Source organism: Cupressus sempervirens, chromosome 3, assembly GCF_028749045.1.
Source record: "Cupressus sempervirens isolate cs-2001-9-10 chromosome 3, ASM2874904v1, whole genome shotgun sequence".
In the NCBI taxonomy this organism is placed as follows: domain Eukaryota; kingdom Viridiplantae; phylum Streptophyta; class Pinopsida; order Cupressales; family Cupressaceae; genus Cupressus; species Cupressus sempervirens.
The window spans coordinates 603,184,952-603,211,180 of NC_143120.1; the positions used below are offsets into that span (position 1 = coordinate 603,184,952).

Consider the following 26,229-nt stretch of genomic DNA (forward strand, 5'->3'; position numbering starts at 1 on the left):
AGAGAGAAAGTGGATAGCATAGACCTACTAAATCGTACAGAGGAAACTGGATGGCACTAGTGGAAATAATAGGAGATAAAGTCAAATTTTCCATGAATCCTCTAAGGTCAAGTTTGTTTGTTGAAAGTGCACACAAATGATGATTAAATGTGATTCTCTATCAAGGAAAAAAGAGCATGGCCCAAACATGATACCAATGTGTCAAATATATGACTAAAGTGAGGTTTTGTGTTGGATAGCATATTTGTCAATGATATCATTTACTATATTGTGTATTATAGAATCCATGTGAGGTAACAAAACATTTCATATCAAATGAGGACACAATGGATGAAGCAGAATATAAGGTACTTCAATTTTGGCTTAAGAATAAATATTTGATGAATTTTGTTATACATACATATTTGTTGCTATCCATATTTTTATATATTCATATGTTTTATATCATACAATCTAGACATAAATTAATGTATGTTGTTATCCAAACATAAATTAATGCATGTTGTTGATTATTTCAGATGGAGATTGGAGCAAATACAAATCCTTAGAGTTCAACTAGAAAAAGAGCAAGATGTGTACATAAATGCAAACCTAAAACAATCAAATCACGTAAATAATAGTGGATGGAAGAGGATATCTTCCACACACAAGTGATTATACTAAAGAAGAGGTCAGTAATGACTATAGTACATGGGATGAATACATTGAGATTAAAAGAAATTGTGGATGTTCTCTATGTTGTAGAAAGAAACAAATCAAACTAGAAATTGCACAAAGACATTAGATATTTGATAAGATTCCATTTGGTAGTATGTCTCCCACAATCAATTAAAATCCAATAGGAATTATGGTAAAAATAAATCCAAATTGATATGAAAAAACATGCATAGTTCATTTGAACATTATTTTGTATTGTGTACAAGAGTAATTTTTTTTCTCAATGGATGCTTGTAAGAAAAGTTATTGGTTTAAAGTATATTGGGTCACTAACTTCTAGCATGGAGAGAAATGATCATCTTTCAGATAAAACATCTAACTAAAATATGTACAAAAATATCAGCTTGGAAGATGTTGAGTTGATGAAAACAAGTAACAGAATGAGAGTTAGATAAAAATGCATAATTTTCTTAAAGATGTGGGGAAGGTGGACTACATACCCTATGAGATTTAATTTGATGGAGACAATGAATTTCCCTTGAGTTTGAGATCATTCGTGATGTAGGAGCATCCTAGGTGTAAGGGTAATCATGCATTACCCAAAAAAAAAGTATTTTGTCTTTTTCAATAAGGGTTGTTTTAATGCAAAGTTGTTATTTCTTGAACCTTACTATTTGTAGTAAGTTGGTTGTTTGAGCTCAAAATGTTTTGATTTCATACATGGAGGTTATTTTTAGGTATATAAGACTACCACTAGAATTTCATTGCAATACAAATTGTATTTGTGAAGTTATTGAGAATTTTTGGTACAAAATCTTTGAACTTAGTTTTGAAGGCCTTAAAGAGTCTAGAATAGGGTCAAATCTTGTCTAAATGGTGCCTATACCCTTAAGTGTCCATAGATCAAGTTGTGTCATTTGTAAAAAGGGGTAATCATGGTCAATTAGAGAAATGGTTGATGAGTTATGGTCTCTAAAATTTGTGCTACCTAAAATTATGAAAAATGAAATTATTTGGGCTGACTCAAATGCAATAAAATATAAAAAATAATAATAACTTAGGGTTATCAACCTCAAGGGCTAGGGATAAATTTATATAACCTTCTTAAATGATAAAAAATTTCTTATATAAATAAGGCATGCATGGTTGTTTAGGATAGTTCTAGGTTGTTGGTTGTAGCTTTATCTTACAAAATATTGTAAGAAAAATGTCCATGTAGCTTTGCATGTTGTGTTTATGAAATTTTTTATTTCATACTTTTATAGATAGTAGGAAGATAACTTTTTGTCCTTGCAACTTCTTGTTATTTCTTCATTGTGTTATTGAGGGGAGCAAGTGGCATCATAGTACCCTTCATCATGTGGTATCATAGCACCCTTTAACAATTTGGATTTGATCATCAGCTATTTTATGCTTCGCTTGGTAATCAACAACTACCTAGAGTGTACAAGGTGTATAAATTTAGAGCATTCGACTATATGATGACCTTCCAATATTCATAGAGAAAATTTAGGCCTTCTTATCATCCAAAATGTACATGTGGGATCTAAATATAGAAATAATTTAGAATAAACCACTAGAAGATCAATATCATATTATAATCTTTCATATTATAGTGGTGAATGGAGAAGGCTAATAGAATATAAGCCTAACATGTGAGCATATGGTCTAAATTCAAATATGTATACACATCATCTCCAATTGAAAAATAGAAAATAAATTAATAGAGGGAATCTTATGTATATAGATGGATTCATGTACACACACAAAAATATTGTAGGATTTAGAAACAATAGTAAAAGAAGGGACCCTTCTATAAGAGTGAGTTGTCAATTTATTAAGGTTATTAATGATAAAGATGGAGATATGGAAAGAGAGGCCAATAGATTAATAATGGTTGAGGATGTTATGGAACTTACCACTATGGATGAGTTATTGATCCATGAACCATTATGAAATGCACAATTGTGTGAAAGACAATGGAAGAACAAGGTCTTCATATGGATGTTCTAAGAAAAAAACAAAAGAATAATAAACTATGAAGTGATATTTTATGAATGATGTCAAAGTTATATTTAAAATAATTTATTGTATAAAAAAGTAGTTTGTAAAATAATGTTCCATTATTAAATTGATGTATTTATGTTCATAGACTTTATATTTTGATTTTTTAAAACTATATTTGATTATAGTTCTTTGAAATTAATACACTTATGATTAACCTAATTGTTATCAAATATTAAATAATGTGTGTTTGTTGATAGGTAGAAGATTATTGGTGAAACACATGTTAATACCCTTGATTGAACAAGGTTATTTTGATTTGGACAAGATGATCCAACCATCCTTTAAATCATACTAGGGAGAGAAGAGCAACATTCAAGATAACATTAGATCATGATAAATCTAAAGAAATTATGAGATGCAAATACATTATGGCATTCCACCTAGTATTAATGATGATCATGATCATGATCATGACAGTGGAACTATAGTGCGCAAAGAAGGATTGAATGAAATTCTTACATGTTTCTTTGGGGATGAAAGAAATGATGAAAATAATGATTATATGGTTAATGGAAACTATGACAACAAGTATAATAACCACCAAGATAATGTTAATGATAACAATCTTAAAGACTCGATTGAAAAAGGAAGGGAAACACTTATGTCTAATCAGGTGCAAGTAGAACCTAAAAAAAAATTAGGATAAAACAAGGGTGGAAATAACAATCACATGAAAATATAACCAACATCATAAAATAATAAATCACATAAAAGAGAACACAAGCTACAAATATTTAACATGGTTCACCCAATATTTGGGCTATGTCCACCAACAACAAGTCCAATATTATTATTATCTAGTGATTATAATCTATAATCCCTTAGAACTCAATACCACCACAAGAAGCTACAATCTCATCATACATTATGAAATCCCTAACCCTAAACCATTTTATACAAGTTTTTTCTGCTTGCAAAATTAGGGTTAGAATAAGTTGTGCAATAGAAAAATAATAGTCAATGCCTTTTAAAATAGTAAAGTCACTTTTGGCTTCAAGGACATTGCCCCCAGAAACCCTCATGGAGGCATTGCCCTTCGACCCCACCCTATCACTATTAATTTGGACCTATTTTTTGACATGGTTTTGGTCAAAATTTTGACAGTTAAACATTAGAAGTCATTGTTGCTATAATTGCATCAAAATTTTGACATATTCTACAGGATTTGATGTATCAACGAGAAGTTCCATAAAAAATCATCCCCATCTATGTCACATGTTTATGCTAGAAAACTAATTCAAAATGTCAAACTATTGACACCAACCAGAGATGACTCAATGGGTATGTTATACTGTCGACAACAAACCTTGTCGAACTATCGATGCTAGCCAAAGATGATTTGATAAGTTTTTTATACTATCAATGAAATTTTGTGTAAAATTTGCGATTAAAAATAGATTTTTCAAAAAAAAATGATTGGGTGACAATATGCCTTCAATGTATTGAGGTCATTGTATAGTCTTTGGATTCGCCAGTGACTATAGCGAGCAATAAGAAAAAACTTGTTTGAGTGAGAGGGATTTGATCTAACAATCAAAGTTTCATTAGAGGGTATTTAATCTACTAATTTTTTTCTAGGGTTTTGAGAAGTGAATAAAGCAACATAGAGAAGTTTTGGAACAAGTTGAAAATGGTGACCACAATGTAGCACCTGTGGGTAGCACTGGTGAGCTAAAATGCTTGTAGAGCTTTTGAAATCTCATGATATTGTTGTTGGTGATAGCATGACAATAGTTGTTGTCATCACCAGTGTGATTCTTAAATAATGCATGAATTTTTTGTCTAAGGGTGTTCATCCTACCATTATGTCAGAGGCCTTTCACAAGGCCTCTGAGAAGGTCGTCAAGGTTTTAACTATCATGGCTATTTCTATCAAATTGACAAACCATGACTCTTTGGTGAGAAGTGTGAACACTTCTTTGAACAGTAAGGTTTTCAGCCAATATTCTACCTTATTGGCCCTGCTTGCTATTGACATTTTCCTAAATGTCATCAACCCTGCATAGCCTGATATTGTAGATTTGAGGGACATCAAAGTTTTACAAAAATTGGGCAAGACTGTTGATGATACAAAGATGGTTAAGGCTTCGGTGTTTAATAACAAAGCAAGCCATATGGCTAGAGGCCCCACAAGGATTGAGAATGCAAATATTGGCATAATACAGTTCCAAATTCTACCTCCCAAGATGAACATTGAGTAGAATATTGTGGTCTTTAATTATACATTGATGGATATGATTTTGAAGGAGGAGAGGAATTATATTATGGGTATGATAAAGAAGATCAAAGCCACTAGATGCAACATGTTATTGATCTAGAAGAATATTCTATGAGATGTCATCATTGATCTTTCATTACATTATTTGTCCAAGGCAAAGATTTTGGTGGTCAAGGATGTGGAAAGGGATGAAATTGAGCTCATTAAAAAAGATGTTGAATTGTTTACCCATTGCTAATATTGAACACTTTAGGGAGGAGAAGTTGGGGCATGTTGATTTGGTTGAAGAGGTTTTGACTAGTGGAATTGACATGGATTGGATTGTTCGAAACTTATATGCATTTTTCAAAAAATCTCATATCCCCAGTCTATCACACAATCTTTGGCTTAAAATGGATGTCTTTAATGATTTAAATTTATTATTTTGATAGCATTGTCACTCTTGATTTGCTAAACTTATTCTTATCATGTGTATTATTTGTATTCTTCATTATGTATTATCTTTTAAACAAAATGAGAAATCATTGCTTGCTAAACCATTGTGGAGCTCAAGGTGAAAACAACTAGAAAAATGTAACATGATAATTACTTCACAAAAATAGAATCCAATATCATATAAATGTACTAAGCACATGATCAATTTGGCACCACTTGCCACAAATCCATTACAAAATATTCAATGCAACATACCTTGGCTCTTTATTTTCTTCCCCTATAGAACTTTATAGAACTTTATTCACATCACAGGATAGAGAAAGTAAGAAAAAAAATTATGTAGTGCATGTTAATCACTCCATGTTATTTATTTGAAATGCATTGAATTCCATAATAATGAGATGATAAAAAGTTTCCATATAAATAGAACAATGATAAATCTACATAAATGTAGTTAATTTCACAAACCATTAAACAAAACATGTTCCCATTAACTCAAAAGCTAAGTTTAAGTACAGACGAGAGAACGAAGAATTATTTGCAATTTCATATATCTTATCTATCCTTTTAAAAAGAAAGATATAATAGGAGTTTTACTTGGTTAAAATTGATATGACAAGGACTCTAAGGGAGCCACACAAGAAAGAGTATCCAAGTTAGCATGTGAACGATAATTTGAGAGAGCATTCAATACTCTAGTCAACACATCAATGTCACCAGTTGCTATGTCTCCGAGGCAACTGATGAAAAATATAGAAACAAATAAAGTATGCATAGTTAGAAGTGATAAAGCTATATACCTTTGATTTAGAGAGCACAAATAAAGGAAATGAAGTATTGTCAAAGGTTGAAGCTCAACTGCTTCCCCCCCACCCCAACTGCACCCACCACCCCCCACCCCCCCCCAAATGTGCATTACACTATTAATTAGAGAATAGTTATATACATGGTTAGGTGCTGCCAAACTATGTCCAAGACTACCTAACTATGTCCAAGACATCTCCACACTAAAGCCATACTCCACCTACTAGGTTGCTTACGTACTCGTATACACAGGATCAAGACCCTTGAACTACTCACTCTAACAAATATGTAGTTCTGAATTATAATTGTTTTGATGTAGCTATATTCCTATAACCACTAGTGAGCTTCACTCACCTAATACAACTCTTTGCATTCATATACCCACTCAGGAAAATTATGCAATTTTCTATAATTACAATCTTGTAATACCCAAGTGCAACCTTTGTGTTGTAGTTTACATTTAATGTGAGGTTAACCTATATAAGTTCTAACTCACTCCTTATATAGTTATGTTTAAACTCTTGTGACAATAATTAAGGGGTCTAAATAGACCAGTCAAGTTAATGCTAACTGGGAATAACTAATTGTTCATTTTATTGTACCTAATCTAATGATAGTTCTCTTGGAATTTGTAATCAACCCAACTAATCAACAACTACACCAATTGAACTAGGTTATGGCTTATCACTTTGCAGAAGTTGAGTGAGTAGTATTGTTTTATTATTTGGATTTTGGAATATGTATGTAGCTGGAACAATTTTCTATTGTGCTAATATGTAATAAGCAACTTTAAAAATATCTCTTTGTATATATAAAGACTACAAGTTGTGCATTTTGTCAAGTATCGCATCTGCATTTGCTTTTCCATTTCTTAAGTTATAAGAGTTTTTCAAGGTTGGGAACTACTTCAACATCCATTGCATGGTTTAGAGGTAATGTCAATGTGGCAATGAGACTAACTTCAGTGAAGAGTTGAGTGTAAGGAGTTACTACCCCGAACATTCAACAAACACTCAATAACATGTGAAATAAGGCATTTAGACATGCCTCAACCAATTATGATTTAATTTTGGATCACCTATGTGATTAGTTTGGAATTTTGTTCTCACCAAAAATCATAAAATGTAAGAACAATTGTGGCAAAAAGAACATAAATAGATGATTATCATGCATAATCATTTTTGTTAGCTCTTTTGGCACAATCATTCTTACAATTGTTTGGCTTAATCTCCAGCTGGTCAGTATGTGTTCTTAAAAATTATTCTTGGACTGTGAATCAAGAAAAAGAGAAATATCAAACTTGAAAAAGATGTACATAAATGTAATTAATTTTTAAACTTCAATTTTATAAACTTACAAAGAGAACCATAGAAGTATAAGAAACTATTATGGTTTGTACTATTTGAAAATTATAGTTACAAGTGATAAAGTTATATACATATATACATGCATACATGCATTCATATACATACATACATATATACATACATACATACATATATGTACACATACATACATACATACATTAGGGATCAAGCTTTTTAATTCTTTTTGTAATTCCATTATTGACAAAATTAATAGCAAGTTGATTGGTTAGAAAGGAGTCCTTTTAAGTCAAGCAGGGAAAATCCAATTTTTGAAGTCTGTTCACAAAAATATGCATGTGTATGCATTAAGTCTTTTCTCTATTCTTGCTAAGTATCCTAATATTACCAAAAAATCTAGAGGAAGTTTCTTTGAATGGATATGGAGGAGAACGTTCATTTTTGTTAGTGACTTAAGTAAATGTTTGCAAACCAAATAAGAAGGGATGTATTGATATCAACACTATCAAAATGATTAAAAAATATCTTCCCTCTTAAAAAATTTAGAGAATATTTGAAGTAGAAAAAGAATGGAACTCTCTAATTAAGAAAAAGTATGTCTTTGTAGCTCCTAACCTTGAGGATTGCCTCTATTTAGATGTTTGGATTAATGGTTACAAGATCTAGAATAGTATCCATAAAGATAAGAACATGTTAAGAAAGGAAAAAGATGGAATCTTAGTAATGGAAGGAGGATCAATTTTAGGGATGACAAATGGGTTATGGACAATCTTATTTTTGATGATCTTATCTTCTTCTAGCATGTAGAAAAATGCAAGAATTTACTAGGGATTGAAGTTAGAAACTACTAGAGAAACAATGAATGACTCATACTTAAGGATGTGAATCCTACTCTTCCTCCTATTAATTAAAATCCAAATTCCTATTTTACTAGACCAAACCTTAATGATAATATGTTTTGCAATCATGATTTTGATGGAAGGTTGGTCAAGGATCGGTCAAAGTTGGTCAAAGGCCTTGAGGGTTATTAAAATATCATGCAAAGTCATAAATTAATTAAAAATTTAAATTGTAAGCCTGTTGGACCTATATATGGTGTCAAACAGGCATGAATTAGAAAAAGAGGTAAATTGTCAAAAATGTGTAAAAAATTTAAAGTTGTGTAAAAAATGTAAAGTTGTTCTAATATTTTCTCCCTTATCTCATGGTTGTGATGATTCTTAAGTTTCATATATAGGGAAATGGAGGCCAGAACTACTTCTGATGTTAAATGGATACCTAGTATCAATGGGGTTATTACCAAGGTTGATCTCAATACTCATTGTGTAAATAGTAAATTTCACACACTTTCAAATTAAAGTGCCACAATGGCTACATGCTTTCTTTTTGTAGTGGTTAGGGAAGGTTTAAAGGTTTTTGTTGCTGTGTGAAATTTACCTCTCATGGGTCTACACCATAACCTTGACTCCTATAAGGAATTGACCAAGAATTAATGAATATCTATTGTTGCATGCAAAATATAGTGAATCAACATCCAAGAAATGTGACAAAGGCTCAAGTATAATCTACATGGTATTTGGAGGGTCGCAGTCATTCATGAGATGTCGAAGAACCCTTCGGAAGAGTAAAATAGGCAAGAGACTGGAGTTTGGAAGACAATTACTATATTTTTGTTATGTATCTTTGCAAATGAGAAAAGTCTAAGTATATGGAGTTAATGATATGAAGACTGAGATATATGATAGCAATGATATTTTATATTTTTGTTAAGATTGTATGAGTGTCTGAAAAGAATATGTGAGTTGATTGTGTTTATACTATAAAATCTTTCCAAAGAAGCATTAAGTTCAAACTTCAGATATCAGGAGTATGGTACTTTATGGAATCAGAATTGATTTAAATGCAAGTCTACGGGTGTCATTGATAAGAGATTAAATAAAAGGGGCTTATTGCCAAGCAAGGTGTTATAATAAGGTTGCAAATGCATCAGAAATTGCAGATGTGAAGTATGATTTATAGTTAGCTTGTATTATTAAAATTTGAGAGTTGTAATGAGTGATTTTTGAAATCTAAGAATATCACTGTTAACCCTGAAGGTGAGTCTATTTTGCTTGATTCATATCATTCATGTTGTTGAGAGAAATGTTTTGTATTACATTTTTTAATCATATTGGTGATTCCTTAGGGTTTGTGCTTGGAACATGGTTTGTGCCCTACTTGCATCATCAACTATGCCCTATATATCCATGGCGTCTATGACATTCCTTCTTCATTAGGGTCCATATCCAAATCTCGTTGTTCTGTTAAAGACCTGACATATTATGGAACAAAGAAATAAGAGCGTATTGAATTAAAGTGGTATAAGTTAAACCTCTATATATCCATGGCCAGTTGATCAAGCCAAAGAATAATCCTGCTATTTATTGACAGGCATTCCAATTGATCAACATGAATAGACTTTTGATGAATAGAGGGGAAGGAACTTCATACATCTCAGGTTGTTTGGCTTATCTCATTTTCTAATGGATGATCTGTTCGTGGTTATGATCTCAACCTTCCATTTGGGCTTGCAAATAACATGAATCATGAAATACTAACTTCCTCCTAGATAATGTGATGAATGTGACGAATGCATTTCAAAAAATTGTTTAATGAAAACCCTTACCTTCAACAGCAATGTAAAAATCTTTGTGAAGCCTCCCTCATGCATGCTCACACTTTTTTGCATGAATAGATGAAGTTTTAATTTTCTTTTTTTTCATTTATATCCCCAACAACATTGAAATTTCGAAGCTAAACTTAGTTGTAATTTACATTTGGCCATTATTAGGATCATTTTTTTTTTTTTAAATGAATTTGACAAGCCAAATTGGCTTGTCATCAAAAATTTTGGTTGAAAATGACCCCCAAATGTACTATACTATACTATGATAGGGAGTGCACCTAGGGCGCTTCCCCAAGACCTCGCAAGAGGCACTACCCCTTGACTTTGTAACTCTGATAGCTTGTTCAACCCTCAAGCATTCATACCCTTAAGCCTTCTTACTTAACATGCCATTGCGGACTCTTCTCTTAGGTCACTAGATGAAGCAAAACCTTTGACTCCTTGTCTTCCTTAGGTTCTCACACATGACAAACTTTCTCTACCAATAACAAAAATCATGGGATTGTATGATAGGGCTAGCCAGCTGAGGATTAGTGCATTCTCTTTGAAAGGGTTGGCTCTTCCACTTACCCAAACTACGTGAAGGTATATGGAAGGATATCCCTATTGAGTGTCTAAAGAACGAAACTCTTGGTCCACTCCTTAGGTTAGAGTCCATCGTAGGGGGGGTGCTAGGATCATTCTCAAGAAGGAGGGGTTCCTGTTCTTTCAAGAAAAGGCCCCCTCCCCTCATAGATTAAACTAAGATCAGGTGAAGCAAAAGTAAGAGATGTCATTGGCCTTTTCCTTGCTCTACCCACCATGAATGGGGTGGGGCTACCATTATGGAAGTAGGGTGGCCCCTATGGGCCAGAGGATGAAGGTTATCACACTACACCATCATCACAAATCTAATGAGTCCAAGACTCACTCGAGAGGGACATAAGCTTGAAGGGCAGAAGGATGAGGAAGGATTGGGAGATGGAAGAATCATGTCAGAAATAAATTCACTATCCCTGACCTATAGATAGTAAGGCCACTTTCCCTACTATTCCAAGGATCCCTACTTGTCTTGGGGGCACTGCCCCCAAACCCCCATAGAAATAATCTGGGGGGAAACCACACCAAATTAACCTTCGAGTCTAATTAGGCTCCACATGCCAACAATCTCCCACTTGGAGACTAATCAAACTCCACAACGATAACCTCTCACTTGGAGATTGATCATAGCCTTACTAAACATGTAGCTCCTGTTGGAATATCAAAACATCTTGGACTTTGTCGTTCCTTTATTCTATTCAGTCTAGAAGATCAATCGAAGTTGAAAAGGAGTTCAACTTCTCCCTTGTTACTGCCTTGGTAAACATATATGTTTGATTATCATGTGTATGTATCTTCTCTATCTTTAATTTTCTATCATTCAAAACTGACCAAATGAAATGGTAATGCAATTATATGTGTTTTATCTTTGAATGTAGAGCAGAATTCTTGACAAGATGAATGATACTCTAGCTATCTATCCCTCTATGGGTATCCCAATTATTCCATGAAGAACTGAAGCCATATCATCTCCTTAGTTGCCTTTATAGGAGCAACATACTCTGCCCTTGTAGTGGATAAAGCATTAACCTTCTGCAACCAAGAAATCCAACTCACTATTATCCCACCAATAGTAAATACATAGCCTATAGTACTCTACCTTGTATCAATATCCCCTTCCAAATATGAGTCAACATAGCCCTATAAATTAGTAATAGATCCCCCAAATGTAAACACTTACCAGATGTTCCCTCTAAAATATTTGAGAATCCATTTAACTACATTCCAATGCTCAATCCTTGGATGACTCATATACTTGCTAGCAACTCCCACTACATGTGCAATATCTTCCATAGTGCATAACATGGTATACATTAAGCTGACTACAACTGAAGCATAAGATACCTTCAACATTTTAGCCTCAAGTTCTGGTGTCTTTGGACACATCTCCTTAGTCAATTTCAAATGACCAAGAAAAGGTGTGCAGATAACTTTAGCATTTTCCATAGAGAAATGTTGTAACACCTTCTTAATATAATCAACTTGAGATAATCTCAATTTTCTGTTTTGTCTATTTTCATACCAAAAATTTTCTTTGCTGCCCCCAAATTCTTCATAGAAAATGAATGTGCTAAATGTTCTTTTAAACCCTTAATGTGATCCATATTAGACCCGACTACAAGCATATCATCAACATATAAACATAGAATAATATAGATGTCATCATCTAACCTCTTAAAATAAACACAATGGTCATCATGACATTGAGTATAACTACACTTATTAATAAAACTATCAAATTTTAGATACCATTGTTGAGGTGCTTGCTTCAAGCCATAAAATCTTTTCTTCAATTTGCATATAAATTTCTCCTTACCTTTGAACTCAAATCTATGTGGTTGTACCATATATATCTCTTCACCCAAATCATCATGATGAAAGGTTGTTTTAACATCAAGTTTCTCCAAATGCAAGTTTTCATTAGCCACCATACTTAAAATAGTAAGAATAGAAGTCATTTTAACAATAGGAGAAAATATCTCATCAAAATCAATGTCCATTTTCTATGCAAATCTTTTTACCACTAACTTGGCTTCAAATCTTTTCTTATCTCCATCCACTTCTTTCAACCTGTTAACCCATTTATTCTAGAATTCCCATTTACCTGTAGACAACTTGCATAAGTCCCATGTCTAAATTTTCAGCAAGAGTCCATTTCTTCTTTCATTACAAACTCCCACTAAGTCTTTGTATCCACCTACACAACTTCATCATAACATTCAAGTTCACCAGAATCTGTTAATAAAATAAGTACAAAGAGGGAGAAAATCTTTCTGGAGTTCTACTTAGCCTTGTTAACCATCTAGCATTCACATGGGTGTGTGGTATTTGTTGTTGTGGTTGTTGTGGAGCATAAGAAACTTCTAGAACATCATATTTTGGTGTATCATCCAACACTACATAATCATTTTCTTTCTTCTTGTGATGTTGCAATAGATCTTTGCACAACACCTTCTCATTGTTTATGACATCCCTATTTCTTACAATTTCCATAGAGAAACATTGCGACACCTTCTCAATATAATCAACCAGAGATAATGTCAATTTTCTATTATGTCTATAGTCATACCAAGGATTTTCTTTACCACCCGCAAATCCTTCATAGAAAATGAATGTGATAACTGTTCTTTTAACCCCTTAATGTGACCCATGTTAGACCCAACTACAAACATATCATCAACATATAAACATAAAATAATAGAGTTGTCATCATCTAACCTTTTAAAATAAACACAATGGTCAGAATGACACTGACTATACCCATGCTCATTCATAAAATTGTCAAATTTGAGATACCATTGCCAAGGTGCTTACTTTAAGCCATATATACTTTTCTTCAATCTGCACACAAAGTTCTCCTTACCTTTGACCTCAAACCCCTATGGTTGTACTATATGTATCTCTTCATCCAAATCACTATGAAATGTTGTTTTAACATCAAGTTTCTCCAAAAGAAAATTTTTAGTAGCCATAATACTTAAAATAGTATGAATAGAAGTCATTTTAACAATAGGAGAAAATATCTCATCAAAATCAATGACCTTTTCTATGCAAATCTTGTTACTACTAACCTGGATTTAAATCTTTTCTTATCTTCATCTGCTTCTTTCAACCTATAAACCAATTTATTCTAGAAAGCTCATTTAATTGTAGACAACTTACATAAGTCCCATGTCTAAATTTCCAGCAAGGAGTCCATTTTTTCTTTCATTGCAAACTCCCACTGAATCTTTGTATCCACCTGCACAACTTCATCACAACATTCGGGTTCACTAGCATCTATTAGTAAAATAAAGTACAAAGAGGCAGAAAACCTTTATGGAGGTCTACATAGCCTTGTTGATTGTCTAACATTCACATGGGTGTGTGGTATTTGCTATTGTGGTTGTTGCAAAGCACAAAGGAACTGCTAAAACGTCATCTTTTGAAGTGTCATCCAGCACTACATAATCATTTTCTTTCTTCTTATGCTGTTGCAACAAAGTTTTGCACAACAGCTTCTCATTAAACGTGACATCCTTGCTTCTTACAATTTTACAATTTTCAAAATCTCAAAGCTTATAACCAAATTCATCAATGTCATATCCAACAAATATATATTTCTTTGACTTAGCTTCTAGCTTAGTTCTATTTTAAGAATATATATGTGCAAATGCTTCACAACCAAAGGCTATAAGAAAATAATAACGCACCTTCTTACCAGTCCATGCTTCCTCTGGAATACCACAACCCAAAGGACTAGAGGGACCTCTATTAATCAAATATATAATAGTATTGACAACCTCTACTCATATGTTTAAGGCCAGCCCAACATGCAACCTCATGCTCCTTGTACACTCCATTCTTGTCCTATTCATGCATTCAACCACTTCATTTTCCTATGGAGTCCTTGGAACAATTTTCTATCTATAAATACCATTAGTGGAGCAATAATCTTGAAATTCATTTCTCTAATAATCACCACTATTATCAAATCTGAGATATTTTAGTTTTTTACCAATCTCATTCTCAACCAAGCATTTCAATTTCTTAAAAGTTACAAATATATCAGATTTTTGTTTAAGAAAATAAACCCATACTTTTCTAGTTGCATCATCAATAAATGTAACATAATATTGAGAGCCACCAAGTGAAGATACTTGAGTTGGTCCCCGTACATCTATATGCACGAACTCTAATTTCTCGTTTTACATTTCCTTCCCACTCTTCACAAAATCAACTCTTTTTTTTTCCATTCACACAACTTTCACAGAAATCCATATCGATAAATTTCAGACTTGGTAAAACTTTCTTCGAATGAATTAACTTCACACATTTCTCACTCATGTGCCCAAGTCTGTTGTGTCATAGAGATGTATCATAATCTACAACAACTATTTGTTCTCTCTGCTCAACTACATCAACTATTCATGAACATTCTTGTTTTTTTTAAACAATTAAAATAGAAGAAACAATATGACCTGTACAAAGATATAAGGTGTTTACTTTACAAATTTTGCTACTACAAAAGAACCTTTTGAAACCTTCCATTTTTTTTCGTTAACAATAACTACGCAACCCTCATCACCTAGTTGTCTTGCTAAAATTAAATTCCTACTCAGCCTTGGAACATCTTTTACCTCTTGCCCTAGCCAATGATTCTCATTTTGCAACTTAATCTTAATTTTTCCCTTTCCAACAATCTAACAGGGTTCATTATCCCAAATAAACAAGCCCAAAGTCCCCTTGGACATAATCTAAAAAATAACCTCTATGGGGAGTAGCATGAAATGAAGTACCTAAATCTAGAACCCAAGAATCATCAACACTTTATAAAGCAAGAAGCAAAGCATCCTTTTTGGATTTGTTACTTACCACATTTGCCTCCTTGTGCCCTTCTAGTTTCTCTCCTTCAACATTCATTCAAGTCCAACAATCTTTCTTGTTATGCCCTGGTTTCCCACAGTACCAACAATCTCTTGGTCCTCTGGATTGAGAACTCTCCCCCCTTGATTTTCCATGATTTCCATAATTACTTCCTCTCTCAATCAGTCTACCTTTGTTTTTTGCATTCAAAGTAGTTTCTGATGTAGATACACTAAAGCTTTCCTACAAGTTTCCTCACTCAAAATAACACCAACCATGTCATCAAATTTTAAAGTATTAGATCTAGAAACAAAATTACTCACAACCATCACCAAGCCATTCTAACTTTTAGGCAAAGAAAACAAAATCAAGAGACCCCTAATTTCTTCATCAAAATTAACATTCATGGAAGATAACTGACTAGTAACTGTATTAAACTCATTTAAATTATTTGCAATAGATCCACATTTTGTCATCTTCGTATTAAATAAACACTTCATGAGAAATACCTTGTTTAAAGTAGAGGGCTTTTTATACAATTTCGCTATAGTTTGCATCAATTCTTCCATTTTCTTCACTTTTGTAATGTTAAATACCACTGATAGTGTGAGGCATAATCAAATACTTCCAAGTGTCTTTCTATCCAAAATTTCACACTCCTCATCTATCCAAGTTCCTTATTTCTTAGTTTTTCCTTCCAATGACCTCCATAAATCCTTCTGATAAAGATAGCTCTCCATTTGTATTTTTCATAATTGAAAATTCCACCCATTAAACTTCTCAACCTTCTATTTACACTCATCTACCATCATTGTGAGACCTTCCTACATATGATAGCTAAAAAAAGAAAAAGCTTGGGCTAAAAAAAAATGACAACAACCTGGCTCTGATACCACTTGTTAGGATCAACCATTGGCAGAAATAACAATTACATGCAAAATATTACTAATATCATTAAATAATAAATCACACAGAAGAGAACACAAGACACAAATTTAATATGTTGCACCCAATCCCTAGGCTACGTCCACCAACAACTCCATTATTATTATTATCTAGTGATTACAATCCACAATCTCTTATAGCTCAATACCACTGCAAGAAGCTACAACCTCATCATACATTAAAAAATCCCTAACCCTAAGCCATTTCATAAAAGCGTTTTCCACTTACAAAATTAGAGTTAGAATAAGTCGTGTAATAGAAAAATAACAGTTGACACTTTTTACAATAGTAAAGTGCCCTAGGACCCTGCAAGGGGCACTACCCCTTGCCCCCGTAGAAACAATCTAGGGGAAAATCGCATCGAATAAACCTTTGAGTCAGATTAGGCTCCACATCGCAAAAAAATAAATGGTGGTCATATTAATATTATTAGAGATAGTCATTATTTGGTTGGTCATACAAAGCATTGACCACCCTACTAACATGAAATGAAATCTATTTCTTACTTTGCATTATCAATCGGGTGAATATAAACATTCATCAACTTTGTTTGTAACTTTTAAAGGGGAATGTTATACCATATATTTGTAAATACATGGTCCTAGTATATATTGAAATATCAATCATGTTCATCATAAGTCAACTCAATCGATGTAATATCTATCAATCTTACAGGGCAGTGAAAACTAAAATATTCCCCTACAAGAATGTGTTGTCATCAACATGCAGAGAGGTGCATCTAATTTTGGTTGAGTTGGGGATTGAATATAAGCAAATTCATTTGTGTATAAATGATTGCCTTCTGTATAGATGATTATCAAAGCAAGCTAGAATGTCATGTATGCAAAGAGAAGAGATATTGTATTGATGTACAAGGTCATATAGCTTCAAAGAAGGTTTTACACTAGATGCCCATTATAGGAAAACATCAATGAATGTTTAATCGCAAACCACTTGCACAATTGATAGACTAGCATTCAAAAAATAAGATTTAAGATGGAGTCATGTAAATATTGGTCGCATCAAAAGAATTAAAACATGGAGGAAAAATAACCAAGAAAATTCAAAGATGAACCCCACCATATCAGGGTTGCTATTGCAATTGATGGAATGCACCCTTCTCTTTCCTAATCTCAAATTATAGTGTTTGGTTAGTGTTATTATCCTAGACAATTTTGTTTGAGCATCATTTTGATATTTTCTTTAGGGCATGGATTATTCATTAGATTGTCTCTTCAAATCTTCCTCTTGATCCAAAGAGCCATTTTCTACTCCAATGATTTCTCACTCAATTATTATACCCTTGTCCTTTTTTGTGTGAAATCTACATGGTTTGGTTTACTACTTGCTTTTCTATGAAAGGTTTATCTTCAAGAGAAGCATGTCCTTCCTCACTACTTCCTTATTGTCAAAGCAACTAGTAGCAAGTCCTTCCCATATCAATTTCAACTTTTTGGAACCAATTTACATTTTAAGAAATGATTTCCAAATTGCCTAGCTATATTATCTCCATATCAAATATCTACTACAATTTTAGTCTTGGATCTTGATTTTCCAAAGTAGGAATCTTCTTATTTGACACATGAAGAAGCTTATGGCTTCTTATATTTTTCTAGAGCAATTAGATCTAATATTTAGTTGGTATTTTTTTCAATCTAACCCATTTTGGGAATCTATTTTGCATTACAAGATCAAAATTGAGTTCCCAATTTAAAAGATAAAAATTGGATCTATCATCTAAGAGGCATTTTCCCGAATATAATTTCTTTTGCTAAAAACTGATTGATGCAAACTAGGCATCTGAGAGAGATCTAGCAACTACATGACCATTATTGGTCCACCCACAAAATAATATTATTTGTCTTGCTACATTCAATTTCACAATGAAGACTCGGTCTCTTAAATGCTCCAAGGTCAATTAATTTTGAGTCAATGACAAATGCCTTCTATTTTTCATTGGTGTTTGTCCTCTTTATTAATCTAAATTTCTATCTAAAAGGTTTTCCACTCCAAAAGCAATCTCTAAATTGGTCCGAGTGAAAGGTTTTCTTATGCTTGCTTGATTCTTAATCTCACTATGGCTCCCTCCCATTTCTTATAGCAAGTACGCCAACATTATTTACCCTACAACAGAGAGTAATATTGAGATTAATTGCTTGCCAAGATCAAGGTGATTATACCTTGGCCAAGCACTTCTTCCACCACATGGGTCCTTTATTGCCATTTTTTATGATGCGACTACAATGCTTGCTTTGTAACATTCCATTCCTTTATATTTATGTACAAACTATAAATTTTAAACATAAAATATAGTAGTTTATCTTCAATTCATTTGATATATTTTTTTAAAAAAATAAAAAATTAATCACCCATTATTTTATGCAAATTTAAATAAATTACAATATGATTACCTTTTTATCAAACCCTGATAAAAGATTACTTGCTAAGATGGGTCATTGTCACGAGCTCTTCACTCTCCTTTTTAAGTTTAATTATTTTTAAAATTTAATTTAATGAGTAACTGTAAGTTTAATAGCAAACAAACAAGTTGCATAAATTAATAAAATTATAAATTGTTACACTTCATATATTTTAATCATAAAATTTACTCATTCATTTTCAATCCATATGTATAAAATATTAATTAATTAAAATTATTTTTTACAACTTTATATAGATTAAACATCTTTTAGCTTGTGATATTGCTATCCTAATTCAACTAGATAAATTTTAGATAATTTTTTGAAGCACATTTCCTGATAGTAGTTCATATAAACCCTTTAGCTTATTATCAACACATAAACTTACCCCCTTTATGACTCTCCCTTGCTATACCCCGTGCTGAGAGGAACTTTAAAATTGTTTGAAGATAACAGGTACTCCCCTTCGTCTCTTCATCTCATTGACTGATGATCTCCTCCATATCATTAAAATTCATTTCTTCATTTAACGCATTTTCAAGATCATAATAACACAGCATACTTCATGCAGCAGTTAAACCATATTTGTAACCCTCTTTTAAAATATTGATATAGCTTAATTAGTCACCCAATAAAACATTGTGAATACATTTTTATACAAGAAACAAATTTCAAAATCCGGCCACAAAATTTCTTTCAGCAGAAAAGCAAAACAGCTGCTTAAACGTTCAAAATTGTTAGCTCAGATGCAAGTCCATCAATTCATATGCACATATATACGAGCGTGTATCTTTACCAGATAAAACAGCTTTCATCTGCAAAAAAAAGTGGAGCAGTTGAAGGCTATCTCCTTACACCCTTAACCAGATTCTCCCAACCAATCTCTCTACCACATTCAGTGCATGCTATATTATTATTAGTCTTCACATTATTTCGAAGTAAGAGATGAGCATGAGTCTTGTTACTACATTTCTGTGATGCATTACGTACTACAACAGTTTCAGCACCGTGCAACTGGGGTTCGTCAGGTTGAGTCCTATTATTATATTTCTGGATTGTGCTCTGCAACATTGTAGCGTCAATACTATCAGTATCTTGATACAGGGCATGATTACTAGTGGATTTTTCTGCTATCTGCACCGATGCAAATTCCATGTTGTTTGCATTCTGCTCAACTGGGCGGTTGGTTACTTCCACCCAATCAACAGAATTCTCGACTGAATGTTTGTGTTTTTCTGATTCCACAAATTTCTTGAAATTCTCCAAAGCCATCTCCCGCTCTTCTTTGGAAAGTCTTTCATCTTCATTCTCCTGAAGAAGGGTCTCGTGTTCATGATAATTAAAAATCCAACTGCACCAATATTTTACCAACATGCATAATTACAATATATTCAATCTAACAAAGCATCTCTAGTTAACGACAACAACCAAAATGTGCCTGAATACTATCCTTTCCCTATATATATTATACCTTGAGCTGTGCTTCTCAAGTATTCGCTTCATAAAGGCAGCGTCAGTTGGTAGTGAACCAAGTGGATTAACTGCTGTCTTTTCATATCCATCGTGTAGGATTGCTTCTGTATTCTCCAGCTGATTCGTCATTGGCTCTTGGCCTCCCTCATAATGATGGCCAGCGCTGTCATTGTCTTCAAGCTTGAAGAGATGCAAAATTTCCTCTTTAGTCATGGTCCTGTGAACCTGCTGTTGATCAACGACCCTTGCGGCAAGACCTTCTTTTGTAACCTGTTAAAATGCAAACACATTCAATATAGGTCATGAATATCTCTCATCAAGGCAATTTTTGGAACAGAGGAGTTTTTACCTGTCGTTTATAAATTTTTTCCTCCATTGTCCCATGAGCGACCAGGCGATACACATACACATCCTTCTTTTGTCCAAATCTGCAGACAGATAGAGAAGAACATGTTTCAAAGACAACCTTTCCAAAGAACAATTGAAAATATTTAAACAAAAAGGTTTAGCAGATGTTGTCATTCGATAATACAACTGTGGTATGGTAAAGAGCAATGCTCAAAGAAGACTAGAAAATCTATTATTGACCTGTGAATACAGAAAACAAATAAATTATTTAACAAGAATTTGCATTCAATTTAGGGCAAATGTGAATAATCGCTTTTTACTATAACCCAGTCTTCGAGTAGTTCCCTAGTTTTCCTTTTTCTTTTATTACACCAAGTAGGCTTACAAGTTAAGCTTCACTCTACCATAATTTTGGGATTCCACTGAATTAAACGAAAGTTTTCCAGCCCCTTCCCATACCTGTGGCTGAACGTGCAAGGGTTGACATGACCAACACCAATTCGCACATAAGTTCAACTTTGTTGACATGGTGTGAATATTTTTGGGTGAGAAGTGGTCGAGGGTGACAGAAAATAGTCGTCTGATTGAATAGCAATTCGCTTAAAATGATATAGCAAGTTGGCTAAAATGCTTACAAGATAGGCCTGGCAGGCTCTATTGGGATTCATAAATCCATGAAAACATCTTTAAGTGGTATGAACCTTCAAAAGATGAATTGTGACAAAAATTTGGGAAAAGATGGAAAAGTTGGATTTGGTTTTTAAAATGCATTAAAAGACACGTTTTAGAAAGGCAAAAGCTCATAAAATTTAGATTTAGATTTTAAAAAATAAATTAAAAGACCTCCTTTCTGTTCCATTTTCGGCAGAAGGTGAGTTCCTAAATTTGCAAACTGCCATTTAACTAGAGTTGGCAAGGATTCTTCATCTTGAGCATAACTTAATTATATTTTGGCAAAGTTTACAGAAGCTAAACAAGAAAACTTTATACAGGAAAAATATCATGCTTCTACATGCTATTTAGTATTTTGTTAATAAGCATATTTGTAGAAATTTCATACCCTGTATTATAGGGAACCTTCCATCACAACTCCCTTAGATAGTTATGGGACAACAAATAAACAAGCTCCTAACACAGAGACTTGCATACACCCTAAAGACTAATAATCCTACACATTGGATAGGTGACTAGACAAATCACTAAATCCCTCGCCTCACCTATTGCATCATTATCCAAGGGAGAATAGGTGAACTAACTGTAAATGTATTGTAGCTATGGTTAGATTCCTTTAGGCCGACATAGATAACATAAAGGTTGTGAAATATAATAAATTATTAAATATATAAATTAGTATATAATACACTATAAGAGATCATTATTATAATAATAATATAATTATATTATATAATAGCATAATATAATTAATAGGGCCACATGAAGGACCACTCTTGCTAGAGGGGCACCAATGATAAATATATAGCAGTAGTGAACTTCGTCTCTTAGTACATACTAAATATATTATATATACACAGAAAACAACACAGTATCAGAGACATACTAAATTTCTTCAGCTGTGAATGATGAAAATGGCAATGGAAATCTGAAATTTGTTCTATCATGTGCTAAGAAAATGTGCCTCTTGTGACTATCGATTCAATTATAAAACTGCATGCACAGTTTGCTCAATAGCTTTTCAGATCTTATTCTGTCATGACTGCCCTTGCATGAGTTGAAACATGTCATCATGGGTATTGTACAAGCATCACCTGAACAAATAAGACAGTGCTGTGACTTGAGTTTATAGTCATGAGTTTTCACCTGGGCATGTGAAGCACTAAAAGTTTGGAGCTGGTTTCTCCATCCGCAAAGAGTGAAGACACAATAATCCTCCATTATTGTTCTCTCAACTGAAAACTGGTCTTTCAATTTTTTTAATCTTAAAAGTGTTCACCAAACTATTTGCGGAAGTGGCTGCTACAGAAGTTCAGTTTGCACTTTGAATCCATTATCATTGGAGTTACATATAAACAGTTTCTTGTCATGATTGTGAAGTTTGGATATGAACAGTTATAAGTAGTAAAGCAAATAGGAACTCTGAATCTTTACCACCAATATAAATGAAGGATAACTTGAATTCTTTGCTGCATGGATATACATCAAATGAGAAGCAGTGTGGACAGAAATACAGATTATAGATCACCGCAGAAAAATATGCCACGAATCGCCTTATACAAGATGGCGCCTCAACATGACATAGGTATCGATGGAAGGTAGTTTATTGATCAAAATTTGACAGCTTACAATATCAGTTGTAATACCCACATAGATGATAATTAGCAGAGTGGCCAAATCAGTGACAAAACAGAGATGTAGAAGCATCAATAAAAGGTTATATTTGCCAAGGGAGTGATCACAAAGTTGATGCCATAATAATTTGCAAATATATTTAATAACAGATACAAGGATGATTATTAACATCGTGCAAAAGGATAAGACCTGTTCATAAACCCAACGAAACAAATTGCTAATAGCATTATTTATGTCATAATGGAATGGAACTATAATATTTCCAAAGATAGGCGTATCATGGTTCAGCAATGACATTATATTGAGTCTTGCATATAATTGAAGGTTTGAATTCTTCCAATATCAAAGACCTGGAAATTTTAGGAGGACATTAGTCATATGGTGGGTGTGATAAAACTTTAGTTGTTTGATGACATCTTCTCGTATTGAAAAAATAATATTGAGGCCAGCATGAATTTCCAAGATCAAGTAATAGTGTGAATGGCAAGCCATGGGCATAATAGCACTCCTCTAGGAAATGAAGACAAGCATAACAAACTTTTCCAGTTCACTCTTTGGCATCTTCAACGTTGTTTGAAGGATTTGAATCAACTCATCATTGTTTTGAGTTATTCAAAACAAAAAGAGAACAAAATTAGAAACAAAAAAAAAGGCAATTTGTTGATTTCCAGGGTCTCCAGCATTGTACAAGTCTTTGAAACAAGAGTTGCATGAATTTCCCAGATCGAGGAATAGTGTGAATGGCAAGCCATGGGCATAATAGCACTCCTCTAGGACATGAAGACAAGCATAACAACCTTTTCCAGTTCACTCTTTGGCATCTTCAACATTGTTTGAAGGATTTGAATCAACTCCTCATTGTTCTGAGTCATTTGAAACAAAAAGAGAACAAAAATAGAAACAAAAAAAAAAGCAATTTGTTGATTTCCAGGTTCTCCAGCATTGTACAAGTCTTTGAGAGAACAGTCACTTCAGACCAGTTGATAGGAATCATTGAAGGATTTTTAGACTTGGTTGTGTCCACAAACCTGGCTAGATGTGCCTCGAACTTACTGGCCATTGAGGGTTAAGGTGTCAAAAGAATGATATATCTTGCCATGAAATATTTTTGCACCCTATGGGAGCATCAAGACATAAGACAATATCCATGTTTCATGAATGCACATGAATTTTAGTGGTTATAATTCATGCTATAACTTCAATAGGGAATCATACACTTCATTTGCATTAGTTAATCTCTTAAGGAAGACCAAGAAGAATCAGAGATTGCATTCAAGTAAGGAAGAACTTGATAATTGCTACTATGAGATTGGGTAGCTCGGGAAACTTATTCAAAAGAGGGAGTTTAAAAAATCCATTAGAGGCAACCTTGAACAAAGAGGTCAATAGGATCTTCTTCATTTGATCTGCAAGGATCTTGCTCATACTGATTCAAAGGCAGCAGACCATGTCGAGATGGTTTATGTAGTGATTGGGAAATTGTAGCAGCTAGAGGAATAAGATTCATGACATGAAATGAATTTCTCCGTGTATAGATTGGAAGGCCTTTTAAGCGGACACCTAGGGATCTTGGGGTTTGCCAAGACTGACGTAGACTCCAACTTGGTATTTCATGATATGTCAAAGGCTATTGAGATCAAATATCACTAATTAGAGATATGGTGCAAAGGAATGATATTGATGAAGGGTGCTCCCCTTAATACCATAAACACATAACAAAAACAAAGAAATAACAACAATTTGCGAAAACAAAATTTGAGTTTCTTATTATTGCTGCAAATGTGGAATTACAGAATTCAGGATTACAATATGCTAACCCACATGGGCGCCTTCATTATAATAATCTGCAAGACAAAGCTACAAACTATCACCTAGAGTTGCCTTAGACAATGTATGGGCATTTCCTAAATAGGCAATTTTATGCCACCCAAGAAGGTTCTAGACACTCAAACTTAATACCTGAGGCCAACAGACCCTAACAATACATATAGAGTTGGCCAAATACATTTTTGTATTTTGGAAGTTTTGGTCGACCCACCTTCGGAAGGCCCTAACTTTTGAACCGTTTCTCTAATTGATTATTATAAACAATTTTCGAAATCCTCAGCTCCTTGTCTACAAGCTCAAATATTCGCAAGCGCCCATCTGTTGAGTTTTTGGGCCTCACCCAGGCACATTTAGGCCTCCAACAGTGAGCCTAAAGTTTTTATACAAAAATTGCACACCCAAAATCTATAATAAATCCATGATGACTCATGATATGGAACAGAGCCTCAATTGGTAGGTTGATATATCCAAGACGAATATCCACCTCTGAAATTAGGACAGTCCAAGCTTGTATGACTAAGTAGCAAGCCTCAAGAAACAACTTCTTCGCACTAACACAACCCTTATTCAAGAAACAAAAAGAAAATATTTTTGGGTGATGTGAGATTGCTCTTACACCCAGGATGCTCTTGCATTAGACACTCAGGGTAATTTGAGAAGTGATCCCGTAACGTCTTAGGTGTTTAGAGGAAAACCAAGACAGTTAACATCCTCCCTTGCTAGCCATGATAAATCTTCTACTTGCCTCCCTTTCCATTTGACTAGGTATTCTTCATGAGTTTTGTTCCATGTACTTTTGCATACACGACTCTCCAGTATCTCCTCAATCGCCTATGTAGCCGAACTAGCTGCTGGAATACTCCACTGTGTTTCTGCAACTTCATCGCCATCACCTCCTTCATAATACTCTATCAAATTTGAAATGTTAAATACTGGTGAATATTCAATTCAGCAGGCAACTCAACTTCATAGGCATTTCCAAAATCGTGCCTTTTCACTATCTTGCATGGTCCAAACTTCTTCATTTTTAGCTTATTATATTTACCCATTGAAAAACACTCCTTTCTCAAATGAACCATGACTTCATCTCCAATCTAAAACACCTTGTATCTCATTTTCACATCTGCCTCAGCCTTGTACTGTATATTCATCTTGATAATGTGCTTTCTCGCCTCCTCATGGATATTCTTCAAATATTCAGCAAATTCTTCAGCTTCAACACTACTTGTTTGTCCTTTATCGAATTGTCTCAGTTTAGAAGCATTTCTTGGACTACTCCCATATACAATCTAGAATGGTGATTTACTAGTACTC

At 33.5% G+C, this 26,229-nt stretch overlaps 1 protein-coding gene across 6 annotated transcripts in view; it reads right to left on the reverse strand.

The window, feature by feature from the left end:
• Positions 1–19,556: 19,556 nt before the first annotated feature.
• ATRX (P-loop containing nucleoside triphosphate hydrolases superfamily protein) overlaps positions 19,557–26,229 on the reverse strand; it is a 273,756-nt gene continuing 267,083 nt past the window's right edge. For 4 of the 6 annotated variants that reach the window (XM_089821112.1, XM_089821111.1, XM_089821110.1 and 1 more), the window contains 3 exons: positions 20,783–20,861; positions 20,432–20,703; positions 19,557–20,311 (listed from right to left, as the gene is read on the reverse strand). In XM_089821112.1, the coding sequence (XP_089677238.1) occupies positions 19,804–20,311; positions 20,432–20,703; positions 20,783–20,861 (859 nt within the window). In that variant the 3' untranslated portion in view covers positions 19,557–19,803. The remainder of the gene's footprint in view (positions 20,312–20,431; positions 20,704–20,782; positions 20,862–26,229) is intronic. The other 2 variants (XM_089821115.1, XM_089821114.1) reach the window with 1 other exon arrangement.